This window comes from Ostrinia nubilalis, chromosome 25, assembly GCF_963855985.1.
Source record: "Ostrinia nubilalis chromosome 25, ilOstNubi1.1, whole genome shotgun sequence".
NCBI lineage: Eukaryota > Metazoa > Arthropoda > Insecta > Lepidoptera > Crambidae > Ostrinia > Ostrinia nubilalis.
This window is the reverse complement of record NC_087112.1, coordinates 9,193,325-9,213,802: the sequence shown is the minus strand read 5'-3', so window position 1 is coordinate 9,213,802 and position 20,478 is coordinate 9,193,325. Positions and strand designations below refer to the sequence as shown.

General features: G+C 37.6%; 1 protein-coding gene across 6 annotated transcripts; it reads left to right on the top strand.

Annotated features, from left to right (window-relative positions):
• Positions 1 to 2,995: 2,995 nt before the first annotated feature.
• On the top strand, positions 2,996 to 18,249 carry LOC135084226 (uncharacterized protein DDB_G0287625-like). Of its 6 annotated transcripts, none has more exons than XM_063978962.1 (12): positions 2,996 to 3,154; positions 9,046 to 9,096; positions 10,009 to 10,113; positions 10,711 to 10,815; positions 11,045 to 11,125; positions 11,645 to 11,740; positions 12,331 to 12,414; positions 13,172 to 13,279; positions 13,791 to 13,901; positions 14,446 to 14,517; positions 15,418 to 15,489; positions 16,444 to 18,249. In XM_063978962.1, exons 1-12 carry the CDS (start codon positions 3,106 to 3,108, stop codon positions 16,638 to 16,640), a joined length of 1,131 nt encoding a protein of 376 aa, XP_063835032.1. In that variant the 5' UTR covers positions 2,996 to 3,105; the 3' UTR covers positions 16,641 to 18,249. The 6 variants fall into 6 exon arrangements, with proteins under 6 accessions (XP_063835032.1, XP_063835031.1, XP_063835034.1 ...); XM_063978961.1 differs by having other exon boundaries at positions 13,782 to 13,901; XM_063978964.1 differs by lacking the exon at positions 10,009 to 10,113 and having other exon boundaries at positions 13,782 to 13,901.
• Positions 18,250 to 20,478: the final 2,229 nt, after the last annotated feature.

Below are 20,478 nucleotides of genomic sequence, written 5' to 3'. Positions count from 1 at the left end.
TAGGTAAGTATTTGACGAAATAGATCACGAGAGACAGAAGGTTTTTCACAATAATCAAAAATTAGGTGCAGTTAGGTCCTATGCAAGGTATTCAGGATATTCTGGATCCTTTTCTTCTTTTATATCAACTACAACGCAAGCTTTAGCATAATAAGCCGATTGCCCTAAACGAAAATTGAAAATTACCCATGGGCGTGGGGTACTTTTTGACGGCCGGTGTAAATGCTGAAACAAAGGCAAATATGATAAATAATGCTTGTAAAAGTGCCACGAGGTTGATTTACATCACTTTTACAAGTTTTAAGTCTTACATATTGATGGTCGATCTGTTGAATTTTGGACTGTAATTTTCTCATGTGAAATTTATCTCACGGGAGAAAAAGTTTGCATTTTTATGGACCCTTGTCATGTTATAAAACTAATTAGAAACATGTTTGAGAAGAAAAGACTGTTGTTTGATAATAATGACAAACAATTCAAATGGCAATTACTAGTAAATCTTAATAAGCTTCAACAAAATGAAGGTCATAGATTTGAAGTATTCAAGTAAATATCTCGTCATATAAATTTTCGACAGCAGATAATGAAAGTAAAGCTTGCAACACAACTTCTGAGTATGATGAACTTAACAAAAGCTTTCTTGTGATGAAGATTTGAATTCGAGACAGTTTCAAGATTCATCAGGAACAGTGAATTTCATAACTTTGATGAATAATTTTTTGATAGTCCTGTTGATAGCAAAAGCAAAAATGTTTTTTTTCTTATTTGTATGAAGTGAAATCCCATAAACTTGCATTGAAATTTTGTTAGTACATAATCAAAAAGAATAATAATAAACAGAGAAACTAGACATCCAGAATATTATTACAAATCTCAAAGAAGAACATAAGTAGTTGACTCTGCGAACAAAACAGGTTTCATTGATGCCATTTGTATAATATATCGAATCGCCTAAGATACTATACAACTACATAGTTGAAGAAAAGCAGACTGATGCTTCGTTATACATACAACAATGTACCGGATAAGCCAAGGACCACCTGGAACTATGTACATATTTTTGGATTGATAAGAAGACATGGCTACAACAATAATCAAAATATTTAGCAATTCAGAGCAGCCTATGAAAAACCTTAAATTATCTGAAACTTATGTCATCTAAGATACGGAAAACATCCTAATTTAATACGGCGAAGCAGTGGAAGTTTTCATTGAAAAAGAAGCATTTGAAAATTTGAATCAACATTCACTGAACAACAATTACAGAATCCATTTAATTCGAGCTATAGTAAATCAGTGCACAAAAATTAAATTGCATCACGTATCAAAAACCGATTAAACTGTGAATTACTATACCAAACGGCAGAAAGTAAACTTGTATTATTGAAAGGAAATTAAATTATTATTGTAGTTTAAATACTTTTTTATTTATTCTCTGACGCTATACGATACACGCGTAGGTACAATAATCATCAAGCATCATCATTATGTATCATCAGTCTGAGTGCATTGATAGCTATTTATGAGAATTTACAATAAACAAATAAAAATGCCGTCTCGCGTGATTGTATTAAACATGTAGAAATGAATCGACTGCGACTTCAACTAAAACCAAGCAAAAGCCTCTTTCAATTTAATTTTACTATGTTCCCGTAATGTACCCAATTCAATAGGCAGAATAAACGAAGTGTCGCCTCTGTGACGGTAACATTGATCTATAACTTATAATTGCTTCATGCGCTGTTGGAGGATGACAGTTGTGAAAACTAGAGATAGGACAAAATGAATTCGATTTCATCGAATTGTAAATGACAATTAACGATTCTCAAGGTGATTATCGATGAAAAAAATATTCGATTTTAAATCGGGAGGAAAATATAAAAATAATTTATCTCAACATTTTTGTTATCTTAGGTTCAATGGTTCAGATTTTTTTAATGGAGCAATAAAAAAGTATTTTTGTATTCTATTTTGCAGCTGACAACATTAAACTGTCATTTTGACATTAATACCGGATGGCGGGAAATCGAAAATAAAAAAGCCCGAGTTTAAAAAACTACTTTCGTCTTCGTTCTTATTAAAAACCGATGGGCGCTCTAAAAATCTAATTTGATTATTATTAAGCAAAACATATTCATACACATACTTTAACAACACAACACAACCTTAATCCAATTAATTGTAACAAAGACGTTTTGCGAATTGGCTACTTTGGGTGTCACCAACTATAAATATTGACGCTGTATGTTGCCTACATCAGAACTGCTGTTTGTATAGTACGTAATAAATTACCTATCTAATGAATCAAATGAATGACTAACGATGCTCTGCTTTGGGATGTTCGTCGGTGCTCCAGTGACCTCTAGACGTAAATTAAGAGGTCAAGTGGCGTCCATATCAATGCGTGTAGAATGCAAGCATGCAGTCTACGCAACAAAATGGAATAAACAAAATGTTGTAAATATTAAAGTATTGTGTGTTTTGCAGAGTTTTATTAAGTTCACTCTAATTAAAAAAAGACTGCCTTAAATTAGTTGAACCCACGACCTTCCCCTTAAATTCTAGATTTTTTAAATTGTATATTTTTAGAATAATAGCTATAGATGTTTAGCCTCCTTAATCGAACAAGCAATAAGTAAAATGTTGGTGCTAAGTACCTACCCTTTTTATTTGAATAACAAGGAAAGGTGCAAATCCAAATATTATCACTGTTGAAATTAATGACTTTTCATATTTGTTACTCTCTTATGCAAAAACTAAGTACTGAACATTATAATGATGAAACTTCGCAGTATTGTTGTTTAATAATTAGAATAACATTGCATGACGATTTCATAACAATCTGTGACAAACTAAAGTTCATGCGGGCGAACCAAAGCAAAGCTCCTAAGTACGTAGGTAGTTATTTGCTTATTGTACATTATCAAGGAAAAAAATACAGTTTCCTACGGGAAAACATTAACGTCGTTATATTTAGTTTCTTATCGCATGAAAAACGTTATTACGTTAGTCTAAAATCGATCCACGGCGCGCGATGATGTGCGCACGCGCCGGCTGGTAGAAAACGCGTGTTTTTTGTTTAATTTACGTCGAAATTACAGCAAAATGTTACTCAAATGTGTCATAATTGTCGTGACAGTCAGTGTTTTGACAGGTTTGTGATTTTTTTTTAACAATAACAGCGTAGATTTTGTGTTTTAAATAGATTCACTTGACCTTGGTGCGGTAACCTAGAATGTATAAACAAATCTAGTCTTTAACTTTTTTTGTGTCTTGCGAATCTAATTTGATTATAGAGCGATGACCATTTCGTTTAGCTTGCAGGTTAGCAATGGTTTCCGAGTTCGATTTTACAAGTGAGATAAATACCTACGGGGTTTTGTTTTTGTTATTGTTGACATTTCAGCTGTGGACTTGTGGATAATGGTTAAATTTTTGACAAACAAATTCAAGATCCGGTATCGGAGTAATTAATTATTCATACATCTTACGTTTTGACAGAAAACGCATTACGTAGGTAGGTAGGTAAATACTTGTTAAGAGCTAAGACTGGGTGTTAGACTGATTGGTAGTTTAAAAATCTTAATTTACAATGGCATATTGAAAATAGATAAGTTTTGACGATGCACAGACTAGGCGACAAGTCTAGCTAAACTTTAAAAGTAAGTAGGTATTATCCCATCCCAACTAATATTATAAATGCGAAAGTAACTCTGTCTGTCTGTCTGTCTGTCTGTCTGTTACGCTTTCCCGCTTAAACCTCGCAACCGATTTTGATGAAATTTGGCATAGAGATAGTTTGAGTCCCGGGAAAGAACATAGGATAGTTTTTATCCCGGTTTTTGAAACAGGGACGCGCGCGATAAAGTTTTTCTGTGACAGACAAAATTCCACGCGGGCGAAGCCGCGGGCGGAAAGCTAGTGAAGATATAAAAAGAAGTGATTTTTCTAAGAAAATGTGGTCTAATGAGCTATCGTCTGAATAATGTCTATTTCAGAAGTTTGCAAAAGTTAAGTGGGTAGCTTCAGTTCCGTTCTGTAACTTAGTCAACCCCAAAAATCGTAAAACAATACATTACATTCAAATTTCTACACAATACGAGTACTTAGAACAAACGCCCGATTACAAAAATGTAGGTATAGGTACCATACCTATTTGACCGACTTCAAAAGTTTTTAAGTGAACCCTATGTAAACAAAATTCCTGTTATGTGTTACCATAGGGTCCGTAGGGGTCACTTAAAATTAAGGATTGATGGTGAAAATTGACATTATTCTTAGTGCCACTTTAATAGGGGGTTCAAATGCAATAGTAACCTAGTTTCCTTATGATGCCTATTTTTAATTTAACAGCCAATCAGTGAGAGTTTCCTTATGATAAGTCGCAGTAAATACGGGGAATTCAAACAAATTGGTATTTTGCGACTGTAATTAAGTAGCTTAGGTACGAGTATGAGTATTAAAACATTGTACTTAATTAGGACACTCCCACAAGCGGGGCTTTAACACATTTCTCGTTTTTTGAGAAAGAAGAAAAAAAAAATAGTCTATTTTAAAAACTGACTTCTCCCGCGTAATATTTGGCTGTCACAGAAAAACATTACCGCGCCCGTCCTTGTTTCAAAAACTCTGAAAATAACTATCCTATGTCCTTTCCCAAACTGCCTATTTCCATACCTTATCAAAATCGGTTCAGTGGTTTAGGCGTTTAACAGACAGAAAGACAGCCAGATTTACTTTCGCATTTAGAGGGGATTTGATAGAACGCAGAGCGTCAGGAAGTAAACAACGTTCCAAAAGTCTGCAACCAACTAGTACCTACATCTTTGAAATCGTCAATCCAAGATCTAATTTTAGGTTGAAGACGACAATATTATATTAACTAGGTATAGTTAGTTAGTACTCAGTATCATGTTTCAGGCGAAACTTTTTGGCAGGAAAGTGAACCGTCATGTTTTGCATTTTCTAGGAATTTTTCATATCATCATCACCAATATTTCAGCCATAGCATATCCACTCCTGAACATAGGCCTCTCCCAATGATTTCCACAATAGCAGCCTGCATCCAGCGCCTTCCTGCTACCTTTATGAGGTCGCCTCCACCTCGTGGGTGGACGTCCTACGCTGCGCTTTGATTTATTTTTCTTAAAAGTGAATTTTATTAATTAGCATGCATTATATACGTAAACGAAAAAGAAACAAGACAGTGAGACTTTACTTCGAATTCCCTCAAGAGGTCCACGTGAGGATCTACAGCTTCGCTTGACTGAAAATCTAGGGAAAGACATCATCATGTCCATGTATCAGGCCATGTAACAATCCGCAAGAAGAGTTAAAATACTATACAGGGTGTCCCTGTAAGTATAAATCAAACAAAAGGGATGATTAAACAAAAAGAATCAACCCTTTTTGTTTGATCCTAAGTACTGGGACACATACCTACTTATGATTATGACCCGGTTTCCACCAAAGCGGAGCGGTGCGGAGACGAGATGAGATGTGCGGCGAAGCTGGCAAGCTATATTTCCTTCCACCAAAGCGGAGCGGAGAGGAGACGAGAGGAGATGTGCGCTCCGCTAGGTTGAAACCTCATGCGCACTTTTTTAAAATAAGCTACAGACGTTATGACCCTGAGTAGAAATGCACTTGTTAATCTGATTTCTTCGAAAAAAGAGCACGTATCGAATAGTCCAAGCCGGCTGACATCACCGCACTAAAAATAGCGCGCGTGCGTCCTTGCTGTGCGTCTGCGCATAGCGTGGCATAGCTTGCAAACGGTACAAAAAACAAATCTTCCGTCACAAATGGACTGGTTGCGAAAAAACGGAGCTGAGTTGCACCACCTTTTTAAAGTTAAACTAAGGGGGTTAGTCCCAACGGCCCCGGTGGATCTGCCCCGTCAACGGGGCGGATGGGAAAAAGTGTTTCAACGACCCCGGTAGTCATAGTCTTAGCGTTCAACGGGGTGGATGGAACACATCAAGTGTCAACCACCCCGGTATATCGTTTAACGGGGCGGATGGATCAAATCAAGTTTCAACCACCCCGGTATATCACTAAACGTGAAAGATGACACAGATCTAAAAGGTCGGTATTGCATACCGAAAATAAAACCTGTTAATAAAATAATCAGTTTTATTTAACAGTCACTGTTTAAAAAATATACAGCATAAAAGTAAGTTTAATTGTCACACAATTAATGGTCATAAACCTATAGATTACGTTTAGAATCACAGATGCGCAGTTGCATTAATCAGTCAATATTATAAAAATCTAATAGTCTAATGTGATAAAAAGTCACTCTAAAATTGTTACAAAATATTATTATTTTAGAATCACAGATACGTAGTTACATTAATCAGTTGTTGATTAACAATAAAAGTAAGTTTAACTGTCACAAAATATTATGGTCATAAACTTAAAGATTACTTTTAGAATCACAGATGCACAATTGCATTAATCAGTCAATATTAATAGCACTTTAAATAGTCTAATGTGATAAAAAGTAACTCTAAAACTCCTCACTAACAAATAATAACAAGGAAATCTAAAATTGTTACAAAATATGATTATTTTAAGAATCACAGATACGTAGATACATAAATCAGGTGTTGATTAACAATAGTACTTAAACTACTACTTAAATAAATCATTAATAAGACTCCTGTAAACGATTACACTACTGAGATGCTGACAGATTTTCTACTTGTTTTGAAATCACTTCATAATAGGAGGCGTCGCTGAGCAGTGTGTTTAACAACTCTATGATATTCGGTTGCTTTTTTAAATTGTTTTATTAAGCTTTTTGTGCCACGCAAAGTTAAACTTACTTTTATTGTTAATCAACAACTGATTAATGTAACTATGTATCTATAATTCTTAAACAATGATATTTTGTAACAATTTTAGAGTTTGGTACTTTTCATTACATTAGACTAATAGAGTGTTATTAATATTGACTGATTAATGCAATTGCGCATCTGTGATTCTAAAAATAATCTTTAAGTTTATGACCATAATATTTTGTGACAATTAAACTTACTTTTATTGTTAATCAACAACTGATTAATGTAACTACTTACCTACGTTTCTGTGATTCTTAAATAATAATATTTTGTAACAATTTTAGAGTTACTTTTTATCACATTAGAGTGTTATTAATATTGACTGATTAATGCAATTGTGCATCTGTGATTCTAAACGTAATCTATATTTTATGACCATAATATTGTGTGACAATTAAACTTACTTTTATGCTGAAGATTTTTTAAACAGTGACTGTTAAATAAAACTGATTATTATTTACATTATTTTTTATTTTGTTAACAGGTTTTATTTTCGGTATGCAATATCGAGGTGGAACCTTTTAGATCTGTGTCATCTTTCACGTTTTGTGATATACCGGGGTGGTTGAAACTTGATTTGATCCATCCGCCCCGTTAAACGATATACCGGGGTGGTTGACACTTGATGTGTTCCATCCACCCCGTTGAACGCTAAGACTATGACTACCGGGGTCGTTGAAACACTTTTTCCCATCCGCCCCGTTGCCGGGGCAGATCCACCGGGGCCGTTGGGACTAACCCAACTAAGGTGGTGCAATCCAGCCTTAAAAATTTTACTCTAGTTAAACAAAATAGGTATTTTGATAAAAGTAGGTTTTTACAGGAACATAGATTTTTTTAAAGTGATAAAAAAATCGGTTGCTTATGTTTGTTAATCACATAATTAGTTTTGAAGTAACAAACACATCAATGTTTGTTACTTCAAAATTGGTAGAAAGTTGTTAATTGAGATAAGTAAATAAAAGTAACGGTCTAGGTAATATTCCTTTTTGGGAAAACCGTTCCGTCTGTTTTAAGTGATTAACATTAACAGGCTGATTGTTATTATTAATACAATACTGCTCAAACAAACAACTTTTCCTAAAATTTCAACTAAAGTCACTTTATTGCGTAAGGTTATACATATTTAGATCTATTAAATAAATCAATATTATATTACAGTCCTGAAATATGATTTAAGTTATTTTTTTTAGCAATTTTTAAAAGTCTAGCATTGGTAGGCGAATAGGGAATTATGTAAAAGGAAGTTTACATAATAAATATGGCAAGGCTACAGGGCAAAGCTCAAATAAAAAATAGCAGCTGCATATTTATTTATGCTGATAATATAGAGCAAACGTGTGCATGCGCACTTGGTATGGCGCAATAATTTATTTGCTTACACCAAGAAGGTGAAAAAAGCAGATAAACGTACTTTGTTTGTGGCATTCCTTATGCAAGAATTTCGTCCAGCAGTGGACTCAACTCCTGTTATTATTCAGGATCTACAGTTTGGCCTTCAATCGAACCTAAACAGTGAAAGTTGAATAGTCTTCTTCTTCTTCCTCGTTCCCTCACTGATGAGGATCGCGACCACAGATAGTGTTCCTCCACAGACTGCGGTCATAAGCTGTGTGGACCGCACGATGCAATTCCCGCCCACCGTCCTCCTCACCGCGTCCGACCATCTCGTCGGTGCCCTGCCCCGAGCGCGTCTGCCTTCCATTTGTCCCAAGATAATTTGAATAGTCTTAGGGGATAGTTAAATTGAACCATGTGTGTAACATGTTTGTATTAATTTAGGTATTTTCTAAAACACCTAGATAACACCTCTAAACTAAATATAGCCTGGATACGATCCATACACGATTAAGGACGACTCTACTGTTTTTTTTCTCATACATGTGGCATGTATGAAAAAAAAAACATCTAAGAGAGAGATTAATTTAAGAAAGTTTTCGAAGCATCTCATATCAGACGATCGAATGACTGTTGATTGTTTAAATTGGTTCTGATTATTTTAGGTCGCTGGGTATTCGAACTAACTGATAAGTTTATTACACTGCGGATATATTAACCGACATACTAAGCACCGACTTAGTAAGCATCCAGCACATCAGTCAGACTATTTTTGTCCAAACTTATTACAAAGTCTAAGAGAAGAAATGATATAAGAGCATTCAGAAGAGATACAATTTTAAAAAAATCTTTCTTTTTGCAGACTACATCATTGTTGCAGACACAGTACCACCAGTACCACCAATCGTATCAGGTACCTACCTATGTATCTTCCTATACCACCCTGCCCTGCACCAATCATCTTATTAAAGACAGAGTTCTTTTTTATGCATAACAAGGCAGGTATTGACCACAATCGCACCTGGCGTTAAGTGGGATGCAGCCTAGGATGGTACATATCTGCCAAGTAAGTGCCTATTCAAGCTTGCCTTGAAAAGGCCCAGATTATAGTCTTCGTGTTCGAATGTCTCTTTCCTAAAGCTGTATTCTTGCTAGATGGATTAAAAAATCTGTGATGTACCTACTATCCTTTAGGAATAGGCCTAAACAGGATGACGCTGTGCGAGTCTGCACTATGCCCATGCGGCGAGGAAGGCGAAGAGAGCCGCGATCACGCACTTTGGGAATGTAACCTCTATGACGAAGCTCGACAGAAGGGACGATGCTGGATGCGATACGGAGAGCCGAGACCTGTTTATCACCAGGGCCTCACCTGTTTATCACCAGGGCCTCACGAGTATTCGCAGTAACTGGATCGCGCTGCGCGAGTTCGCGCACTCCTGGCACACAATCAGGCGAAGTTATGAGAAGAAGTGATGACATTAAATTTATCAACGATAGCAGCCCGACGCGAAGTACCGTATTTGTGGTGTCAAGCCCCAGAAGGGGGAGAATTGACTATCAGAAGGGACATGGATCAGAGAAAGTAGGGAGTCAAGCAAAGCGCCCGGGGAAAAGAGCCCAGAGCAAGTACCCGCGCGCTCTCTCGAGATTCGGTTCGTACGCCGTGAGGCAGGAAGAACCATGGGTGGTGATGGGTTATCCTTTAGGAATCACTTCTTGCCAGAATTATGTCCCCAGTTTGCTCTTTTTACCAAAATTTATGACGTGTAATTAGTCACTTTCACTTCTATGATCAAACTAATAGTTACTTTCTTTCATCCAGGTAACAAAGTCAATGGTACCATTACAGCTCCTAATGCAACGAGCCAAGCAGGTGCTGCAGCCAATGGCACAACTTCTACCAACCAGTTACTCCAGAATAATACCAGTAAGTTTTTATCTATACTAATAAAAATGAATCGCAAAATGTGTTGGTAAGCGCAGAACTCAACAACGCCTGGACCAATTTTATTACCCGTTCGCGCTAAGTTTGCCGGTCCGTGGAATGCGCTCAACCGCGATTAAACGCAATTAATGTGTCTTATTTTACGCAAATACACAATTTTTATCAATAATAATAAATAAAAAATATTTTAAATATAGTTTGTTATAGTTTTACACGCTTTTCTTCGAGTGACGTCATATCGCCAGCGGCAAACTTATCGCGAACGGATAGTACCAATTCTTTTTTTTAATGTTCGTTGCAGTCCAAGGATAGTTTTTACGGCGAGAAAACTTCGAATAATTTCCGGGAAATCCCTAAAAACAGCCCTTTTTTCACGCGGGCGAAGCCGCGGGCGGAAAGCTAGTAGAATTATTATAATAATAGTGCATAGACTAATTTTTATAACTCTGACGCACTTAGCGTCACTGCTCATATTTTTTGCGGAATGAGTGCTATTTTACCCGGATCTTCCACGATAATTTTAGCATCTTTCATCATTTAGTACTTACCTATATGATTGGTTGTTTTTTTGCTCTCCAGGTAACGACGTCAATGCTACCACTTTAGCTCCTAATGCAACGAACCAAGCAGGTGCTGCAGGCAACGACACAACTACTAACAACCAGTCACCCCAGAATAATATAAGTAGGTTTTAAAATAATCGTAATAATAGTTGATAGAGTGACGCTGACTGACGCTTCTAATTCTACCGCACTTAGCGTCAGTTTGCCCTTGGCGAAGTGAGCGCTATTTTTCTAGAATTTTCAAAGTTAAAATAGTCACTTCCATGAGAATAAAGCGAGGTTTAGACCACCAATAACATTTGCAGAAGTTGACCACGATTTATAATAAGTTAATTACTTTTTTTACCCAGATAACATCGTCAATGGTACCACTTCACTTAATGCAACGAGCCAAGCAGGTGGTGCAGCCCAGTCACTCCAGAATAATACTAGTAAGTTTTAAAATAACCGTAATAATAGTTGATAGTGACGGTTTTAATTCTGAAATTCTGACGCACTTGGCGTCAGTTATTTTTCTCGAATTTTAGACGATAGTCAGTAATTTTCACCTATGAGAATAACGAGCGATTTTTGCACTCAAAGTTGCACAGCGTGCTATGGAGAGGGCTATGCTCGGTGTTTCTTTACGAGATCGAATCAGAAATGAGGAGATCCGTAAACGAACTAAAGTCGCTGACATAGCCCGACGAATTAGCAATCTGAAGTGGCAGTACGCAGAACTGACGGCCGATGGGGCACCAAGGTTCTGGAATGGAGGCCGCGTACCGGAAAACGCAGCGTGGGACGTCCACCCACAAGGTGGAGCGACGACCTGATAAAGGTAGCAGGAAGGCGCTGGATGCAGGCCGCTACTAACCGTGTGATGTGGAAGTCATTGGGGGAGGCCTATTTTCAGCAGTGGACGTCCTGTGGCTGAAATGATGATGATGATGATGAATTTTTACACCCAGGCAAAAACGTTAATGGCACCAATACAGCTTCTAACGCACCGAGCCAAGCAGGTGGTGCAGACAACGGCACAATTACCAACAACCAGAATAATAACAGTAAGTTTTTGAATAATGATTATTAATAAGTAGTTTAATAGACTGACGCGACGCTTCTAATTCTGACGCAATTAAGGCCGGCAATACACAGACCGCTTGAAGCAGTCAAGGTCGACAGCATCAAGCTGCGACTGCACAGTGAACTGCATAGTTCTATGGACGCACATACACGAACAGCTCGAGCAGTTGCAACTGATTCGGGCGGTCGACAGCACGGTGAATTTTCATCGTGCGGTCTAAACAGTCGCCAGCCATACACTGACTGCTCGAGCTGTCGACAGCTCTCGCGCAGTTAGCTCCGCCCACTTTCTTCATTCCACGGCGCGCGCGCTTGTGATTTGTTGAGCAGTTAATACCAACTGCTCGAGCAGTTATCACTGGCAGTTTCAAGCTGCTGACTCTTGACTACAAGAGTGGTCCTTGTATGTTGATCACTGATTAACTGCTCAAGCTGTCCGTGTATGGCGGGCCTTAGCGTCAGTGTGCTCTTGATGCAGAGCGAGTGTTATTTTGCCAGAATTTTCCACGTTAAAATAGTCACGTCCACTTAAGAGAATAAGAATGGTGATAATAAGTACCTTTTTACCCAGGTAAGAACGTCAATGGTACCAATAATGCTCCTGATGCAACGAACGGACCAATTAATAACAGTCCATCACTCCAGAACAATACAAGTGAGTTTTTATACATTTAAGTTTATTAAATGCGTCAGAATTATAAGGGTCAGTATGATCCTAAATCCAAATAGAATCCAATAAATAGCTGACAGTATTAGTATCTATAATAGTCGCTAGCTCGCACACTCACTGCGGGCGCCCGTCGCACAGTCGCGACAGCAATATAAATACGCGCGAGCGATAAGGATAGGTAGCTTGGGGTCATTGTACAAAATTCTACGTGCTCACAGGCCGGGCTTTAGGTAGAAGTAACTTTACTTTAACATTTAATTTAAACGTTGCTAGCTGAGTGGTTCTTTTCTCGTAAGACCTGACCTGATGATGATAGACGTTGTAATCTTATTTTCTACTAATTACAATTAATCTTCTTACTAATAATTCATCTATTTTGCATGCGCATACATTTTAACAGACTCTACACAACTTCCAAGTGTTACGCCTGAAGCCAGTCACACGAATAACCAATCACCTGACAACACAATCAGTAACAACAGCACTAAAAACATTGCTGATGTAAATAATAATAATGCAAAAACTAAAGCAACAGCTATAGTTGGAGACATTAATAATAATAATAACAATAACAATAACAATAACAATGATAATGAGAAATTGCCTTCGGCCCATGCTTCTAAAGTTAACTTCATAGGAGAGATAAAGAACAAAAACTCATATCACAATCATGATCATAATATCAATAAAATTTATTACTTCATAAGTGTACATACCAATAAAAATATGCCGTCTGGTGCAGAAGTAAATAACCCAGACAATGAAGGTGGCCATCAGAACTCAACCGCTAATGATCCAGCCCCTACAGCAAATGGTGCTAGTGCTCCTACGCCAGGATTGAATAATTCAAGTAAGTTTTCAAAAATTGAATTTAAATCTGTAAAAGCGAAAGGTCACTGACTGACTGACTGATTCACTCACTCTGAGTGAAATCTCAGAAACTATGTACAAGTGCTAGGAGTCTCTGCATGGGGGTCCTTTTAGAACGTAGGTGCTCACTAAGACGGGATTTTGCAAAATTCAACCTCTAACGTGATCTACGCGTACGCTAGTTTTATAATAAAAGTGCACTGTTCATGGCATAATTTAAATTTCTAAATAAAGAAAACAATTTGAATTACCTTCCTTCTTATGAAAGTAATTACCGAAATACTCGTAATATCAATTAAGGGCATTTTTTAGCAAATTCCATGGAGTTATTTTGGGCAAAATTTTGCACCATGCCATTTATTGTTTGATGAATCAGAACTTATGGAAAAACAATTATATACATATAAACTTGAAATAACAATAATAAAGTTTTAAATTTTTTTAAAGTCTTATCGCTAACGTCAAATTTCCACTATTTTCAGATGGGCCAGTCGTCTTAAATAATACCGTCGGAAATACGAATGCATCTAACGTCGCCCCACCATCGCCCCATTCATCTCCGAATCATCCGAATTCGACAGCTAAAAATGCAGACGCTACAAGTAAGTTATTAATTGTATCTAAGTTTATCCTTATGACCGAGTACCAAACGGGATTATTCCCACCTCTCGTTCCGACCGCTGCAACTCCTGTGTAGCCAGAATCTACTGGCGGTCAACGCCAATAAAAACCGAACCAGTGAAGGTCGAGTTTGTCGCAGATGACCCACCCCCACTTTTCCGGATGTCGTAAGAAGCGACCAAGGGAGAAAATGCGAATATCAGATCTCTCCAACCCTTTTGGACAGGATGAAGGATGTAGGCCTATAATCCTGCTTTTTATAAATTAGATACATGCTATTGCAGTGGAAACTAAATGACCAGTAGACCTAAGATGCGCGCCGCGATAAGCGGTTTTCACGCCATTTTATCGATTTTGCCCATATATTTTGACGTCGATAAAAGTTGTCACGGCGCGCATCTTAGGCCTACTGATGACGATGAAGCGATGACTATAAAAAATCTTTCATTGATAGGTACCTCTTTTGAGAATATTTTATAATTCAGACACTTTAGATACCTACTAATATTTTGTTTTTAATTCCAGGTGGAACAAATGAAAATAAAAATGCGAAAAGTGAATCAAGTGAAATAAAGCAGCCGCAAGTCGTTAATGATGGTAAGTTTTTACCATAATTTATGTTGAACTAGCAGCGCGCGATGATTTTGTAAAGTCCCGACTTAGTGAGCACCTAAGTTCTAAAAGAAACCCCATTCAAAATTCGAGACTCCTAGTACTTGTAGTGTCTGAGTGAGTGAGTCAGTCAATCAGTGACCTTTCGCTTTTATAGATAATAGATTTAATTAAATAATAATATCTGAATTTGCCTGAACTTTCTCATCCACAAAATAATGTCTGTAATTTGGATTGGATCAATAATAAGTCGAATCTATTCTTGAGTTAATTTTGGATTTCATAATACCCACAGTTCATCGAGGACTTCACTGAAATGCATGCATGATTAATTAGGAATTACTAATGCAAAGGAATCTCCATTCAATACGTTCGTTGTTGTATTCCGAATGTGAGAGGTCAAGCATTATCTTGAGATTGTCGCATGCCGATTGCGTAATCTTAGACCATGAACTCTTGAGAACACTAGTTGTAGTATGCGGGCTTACGTGCAGGATGGTGACTAAAAATTATAAGTATGAAGATAGGTAGTAGGAGTTAAATAAAACATTTTGAAGTAACTTACGATAAGAAACCTTCAAAAAGAATACAAACATTCACATTTTTCAAGAAAATTTCAAAATAACAAGGTGCTTGTCAAGTTCCAAAATTGAGCCCCGTTTCGATGACTTAAAAAAGTTGTGATAAAAAAAAGCAAGTAGCATACTTGAAGTAGGTTGTGTACTGATTGCCTGCCACTATCTACGTTTATTTTCGATTGACGGACTGGGAAGCCCAGGGGAAGCGATGACTATAAAAAATCTTTCATTGATAGGTACCTCTTTTGAGAATATTTTATAATTCAGACACTTTAGGTACCTACTAATATTTTGTTTTTAATTCCAGGTGGAACAAATGAAAATAAAAATGCGAAAAGTGAATCAAGTGAAATAAAGCAGCCGCAAGTTGTTAATGATGGTAAGTACCATAATTTATGTTGAACTAGCGGCCGCCCGCGATAGTTTTGCAAAATCCCGTCTTAGTGAGCACCTACGTTCTAAAAGAAACCCCATTCAAAATTCGAGACTCCTAGCGCTTGTAGTGTCTGAGTGAGTGAGTCAGTCAATCAGTGACCTTTCGCTTTTATAGATAATAGATTTAATTAAATAATAATATCTGAGTTTGCCTGAACTTTCTCATCCACAAAATAATGTCTGTAATTTGGATTGGATCAATAATAAGTCGAATCTATTCTTGATTTAATCTTGGATTTCATAATACCCACAGTTCATCGAGGACTTCACTGAAATGCATGCATGATTAATTAGGAATTACTAATGCAAAGGAATCTCCATTCAATACGTTCGTTGTTGTATTCCGAATGTGAGAGGTCAAGCATTATCTTGAGATTGTCTCATGCCGGTTGCGTAATCTTAGACCATGAACTCTTGAGAACACTAGTTGTAGTATGCGGGCTTACGTGCAGGATGGTGACTAAAAATTATAAGTATGAAGATAGGTATCAGGAGTTAAATAAAACATTTTGAAGTAACTTACGATAAGAAACCTTCAAAGAGAATACAAACATTCTCATTTTTCAAGAAAATTTCAAAATAACAAGGTGCTTGTCAAGTTCCAAAATTGGGCCCATTTCAATGACTTAAAAAAGTTATGCTAAAAAAAGCAAGTAGCCTACTTGAAGTAGGTTGTGTACTGATTGCCACTATCTACGTTTATTTTCGATTGACGGACTGAGAAGCCCAGGGGAAGCCCCGACATAAACGATAATAATTATGTATAAATTACTTGTCGCAGTTTTGTAGGCAAACTAGACAAGACAAAAAACAAAAAGACTCGTTAGTTTTGGTAAGGCAACGATAGATCCAAACTTCAAATTGAGTTTTTGATAAATTCCAATATTTTTCTTTGTAGGTGTTCCAAAGTGGAAGCCGATCCTCATCACCGCAGCCGTGGTGATCCTCGGCAGTTGTTTGGTGCTCTTCGTGAGGAGATCCCTGAGGAGCGAGCGAGGCCGGGTGTGGTGGCAGCGAATGAGACGGCAAGCCAACATGCCATGCAGGGACTATGAAGTGCAGTACTTGGTGATTAGGAACGATGATGAAGAGTGATGTGGACATTGGTAGAGGATAGCCGTGTGGTCCCGGCATGAATGGGACCACACCATAGATCACAGAAACTAAAGGGATATGTTTTTTTTTTTTTTTATGTGACAGGAGGCAAACGAGCAGACGGATCACCTGATGGTAAGTGATTACCGTCGCCCATAGACACCCGCAGACCCTAGACCGATGTGAAAAGGGGGCTAGTGTCGCAGCAATATGCCCAAAAACAGAACACATTGCTCGTGACAGCAATGATGACAGCAGCGACATCAATGTAAACAGTTTACATTGCTTGCGTAGTACTAAAGATTATTCGAACGTTGAGTACTGATACCGCAGTGGATAATGAGCACATAATAATATTTGGATTACTTTGTGTGTGTGAATTTCTAATGCGACGAGTTTCGAACTCAGCGCATTAGTTGGCATCTCTCTATATTTCTATGGACCACACCTATTTAATTTTATCCCTCGAATGTCTAAGAGGTGACTAAGGGAGAACTATGCTAACATCAAGCCTGTTCAATCCGTCTGGTCATTTTGGGGAGTCTAGTGCTTCGGCAGAGTAGGACCACGCCCTCTCTTCCCATGGATTTAATAGCTGACTGAAGGTAGAATTTGTGAACATCAGACCTCCCAAACCTGTCTGGTCAGTGTGGGGAGGGTAGGCTAAATAAACCTTAAGTTTAAACATTGCTGGAGACAGTGTGGTTTTGGCAGAATTGATTAGACCACCTCCACTCTTCCCGTGGATGTCGTAACAGACTAACAGAGAGACATGTGAAGATCAGGTCTCCACTATCCGTTGTTCAGGGGAGTGTAGGCCAAATCCTCAATTTGTCTCTGATGAATTGGAGATACCACACCCACTCTTTCCTCGGATGTTGTAAGAAGCGACTGAGGGAGAAACATGTGAAAACCAAGCCTCCTCAACCCGACTGGTCAGTGTGGGGAGTGTCGGTCCAATCCATCAGTTACCTCTGGTAAATTGGAGAGTCGTGTTTCTGCAGTGAGACCTGGACAATAAATGACCTGATGACGATTGCTGGAGGACATAATCCTCCTACACTCAGTGTGAATTGCTGGATCATTTTCTGTGCATTACGTTTGTGGTTGAAGAGTTAAGTGAGGCTGCAAAATAATACGTTTTGACTGACTATAGTGACTATGAATATGGCTGGCCATAATAGAAACACATTATTATGTAACCTGTATGTAGGTAATACTACTTTTATGTATAAGATACTTAATGTAGAACTAGGCATTAGAATGTAAGTTATAAAGATAGAAGTTCCTGTAGATCCTAGCTACACAGAACTTCACTGGATTGTTGTATGTTTTAGCTTGAGAGAATTTAGTACGCTTTTCAATAAATTCAATCTCTATTTGGTTGTGTTGTATCAGTCTGTCTCCCGTATTCACAAACGATGCTTGCTTAAATAAAGCAGTTGAACAGAGCTCTGTGATTGGTTTGTGTGTCACCCTGTGCGTCCACGCGCACTGTGAGACCTCATAGTAATGTTTGTGAATACGGGCGTAATATCGTTCACTCCATTTGTGTTGTGCTATGACTCATGTGAACCGCGCCAAAAGAAATCAACGGTTTTGTTTAGATTAAGATAAAAATAGCATCAAACCAGTCTTAAGTGCGTATAGAAGAACAGAGCTCTAAAGTCGATTCAATTTAAAGCAAATGGTGACTTTTAATGGTTGATTTTTTGATAAAATCTATGGGTGAGATTTACCTAGTCGAGTTTTGAGAATTGTTTTTTATAAGAAAAGTACGGCCTTTACTATCCTATGACCCTAGGTGCTTTTTTTGCAATACATATTTGGTATTTTATTTAAATCGGTGTCAATGTTTATTTCATTGAAAAATTGCCAATATTGTTTTTTCCAAAATTTCGATCAGATGATATTGTGACTAAGTGTCTAAGTGAGTGAGAAAATGAGCTTCCTAACTTTAAGACTGTAAATATGTTTACTTCATACTTAATTAGGTAAGCTCGAAATGATAGGCTAGTGATTTTGACTAAGTGCTTATTTTAAAGAAAAAAATAATTAAAATATCATTTTTTCCGAGTATCCGTCAGTATCAATAAAAAACATTGTCTATTGCAACGCTGCCATTTTATAGATATTATTCTCTTCGAAATAAAGCTAGACACGGGGCAAAACGTAACAGTTGTAATTTTGAAATCCCTTCGCTCCGGCGTTTCCTTGTTTGTAGTTAGTTACCTACTTGCCTACGTGAAGAGATCAAAATATAAGATAGATAATGCCATCCACGAAAACGCGCCCCACCATTCTTCCGCTAATGTTTGAGTGTTATCGGTACACGCTAAAATATCCATGAGTGCACACACACTACAATAATGACGCTCGGATTGCTCGGATCAAACTCCCCGCACCCCGCGCTTCCATCGACCAAAAATTGGTGGGGCGCGTCTTCGTGGATGGCACGATCTATAACAACTGTCACGTTTTGACACTTGTCTAGGGCAGGGTTTCCCAATTTTTTTTTTGCCAAGGAACCCTAATTGATTATACTTTTGCTAGCGGAACCCCCGTACTACTCCGCCCGCACGCCCTGCCCCTCCCTTGTGCGTAAACAAGTCGGTGCGCGCGAACAACGTCGGTCACGAAACGTGGGATAATATTTTTTACGGAACCTCAGGGTTCCGCGGACCACCTTTCGGGAACCGCTGGTCTAGGGGGCAGCTTTAAATGAGGGCTTCACAAGTTGGAGCCACTGGTCCACTAAGGTCCTGTCACTTGACTTACGCAGTAGTGCCACGGTGAGCGTTGAAGCGGTTTTAATTTGCAATCACGAAGTTGGTTGGCGCCATTGTCAGAAGGTCCTATCACTCGCCAGTGCAGTGGCGCCAACTGGTCTAATCTTATAAAGGAAACCCTCTTTATAACCTAAAGCTGAGTTGCACGATCTTACTATAACCTGTACTACTTATAACTTTAACAAACGTAAAAAACCTGACAAACTTCATACAAAAAGCACCGGTTACCGTTAAAGTTAGGTGGTGCAACTGAGCCTAGTGTTTCAGTATGGTTTCAGTCAATTAATGATTTCCTTGAAATGATGATTTCAGTGTGATGAATAGGCAAAATAGAGTTTTAGTTATAAATTAAACTATTTTTGTTACCAAATAAGTAATTAATCTACTGTTTATTTAATTACTTACTTTTAACTTAAGAAAACTACACAAAAACGTTTGTCAGTAAACGATGTTCAAGTTAAAAACTTTACATTTCTTTTTCATTTAAAATCAAACTTAACTTTTCTAGTTCTTGAAAAGTTTTTAGTTAGTGCCAAAATCTCATCATGGTAGTACACATGAAAGTAATTACAAGAAAAATGTAAATAAAATGTTAACTATTACTTTACTAGTAAAAAGGTGTTTTACAAAACCACATCCTGTATAGCGTGTCGACTTTTCTTTTCAAAAAGTAAGAGGAAGAGAAAAATTTCATGAAATAACGAAACATCGAAATTCATGGGTGCTTTGTAGACAGTAGGTATTTTTCAAATATAAAGTTACTGGCACTTTTATTAGAAAAATACTAATATAATAAAATATATTTTAAAAAGCAAGTACGCATGCTATAGAAAGATAAAACCATTAAAACCATAGACCTGTTGTCTATGACTCACTGGAAACAATAGGGGTTGCCGAATTTTGCGATAAGATACTGATTAAATTCTTTGTAGTAATCTGTTTGTTAAAAATACAGTCAGCGGTTGATAGCATTCAGCAGAATATCGGAAGCTTCCTCCGATAGCTGCGCACGCGCATCCCGTGTGGGCAAAGATTAAATACATACGCAG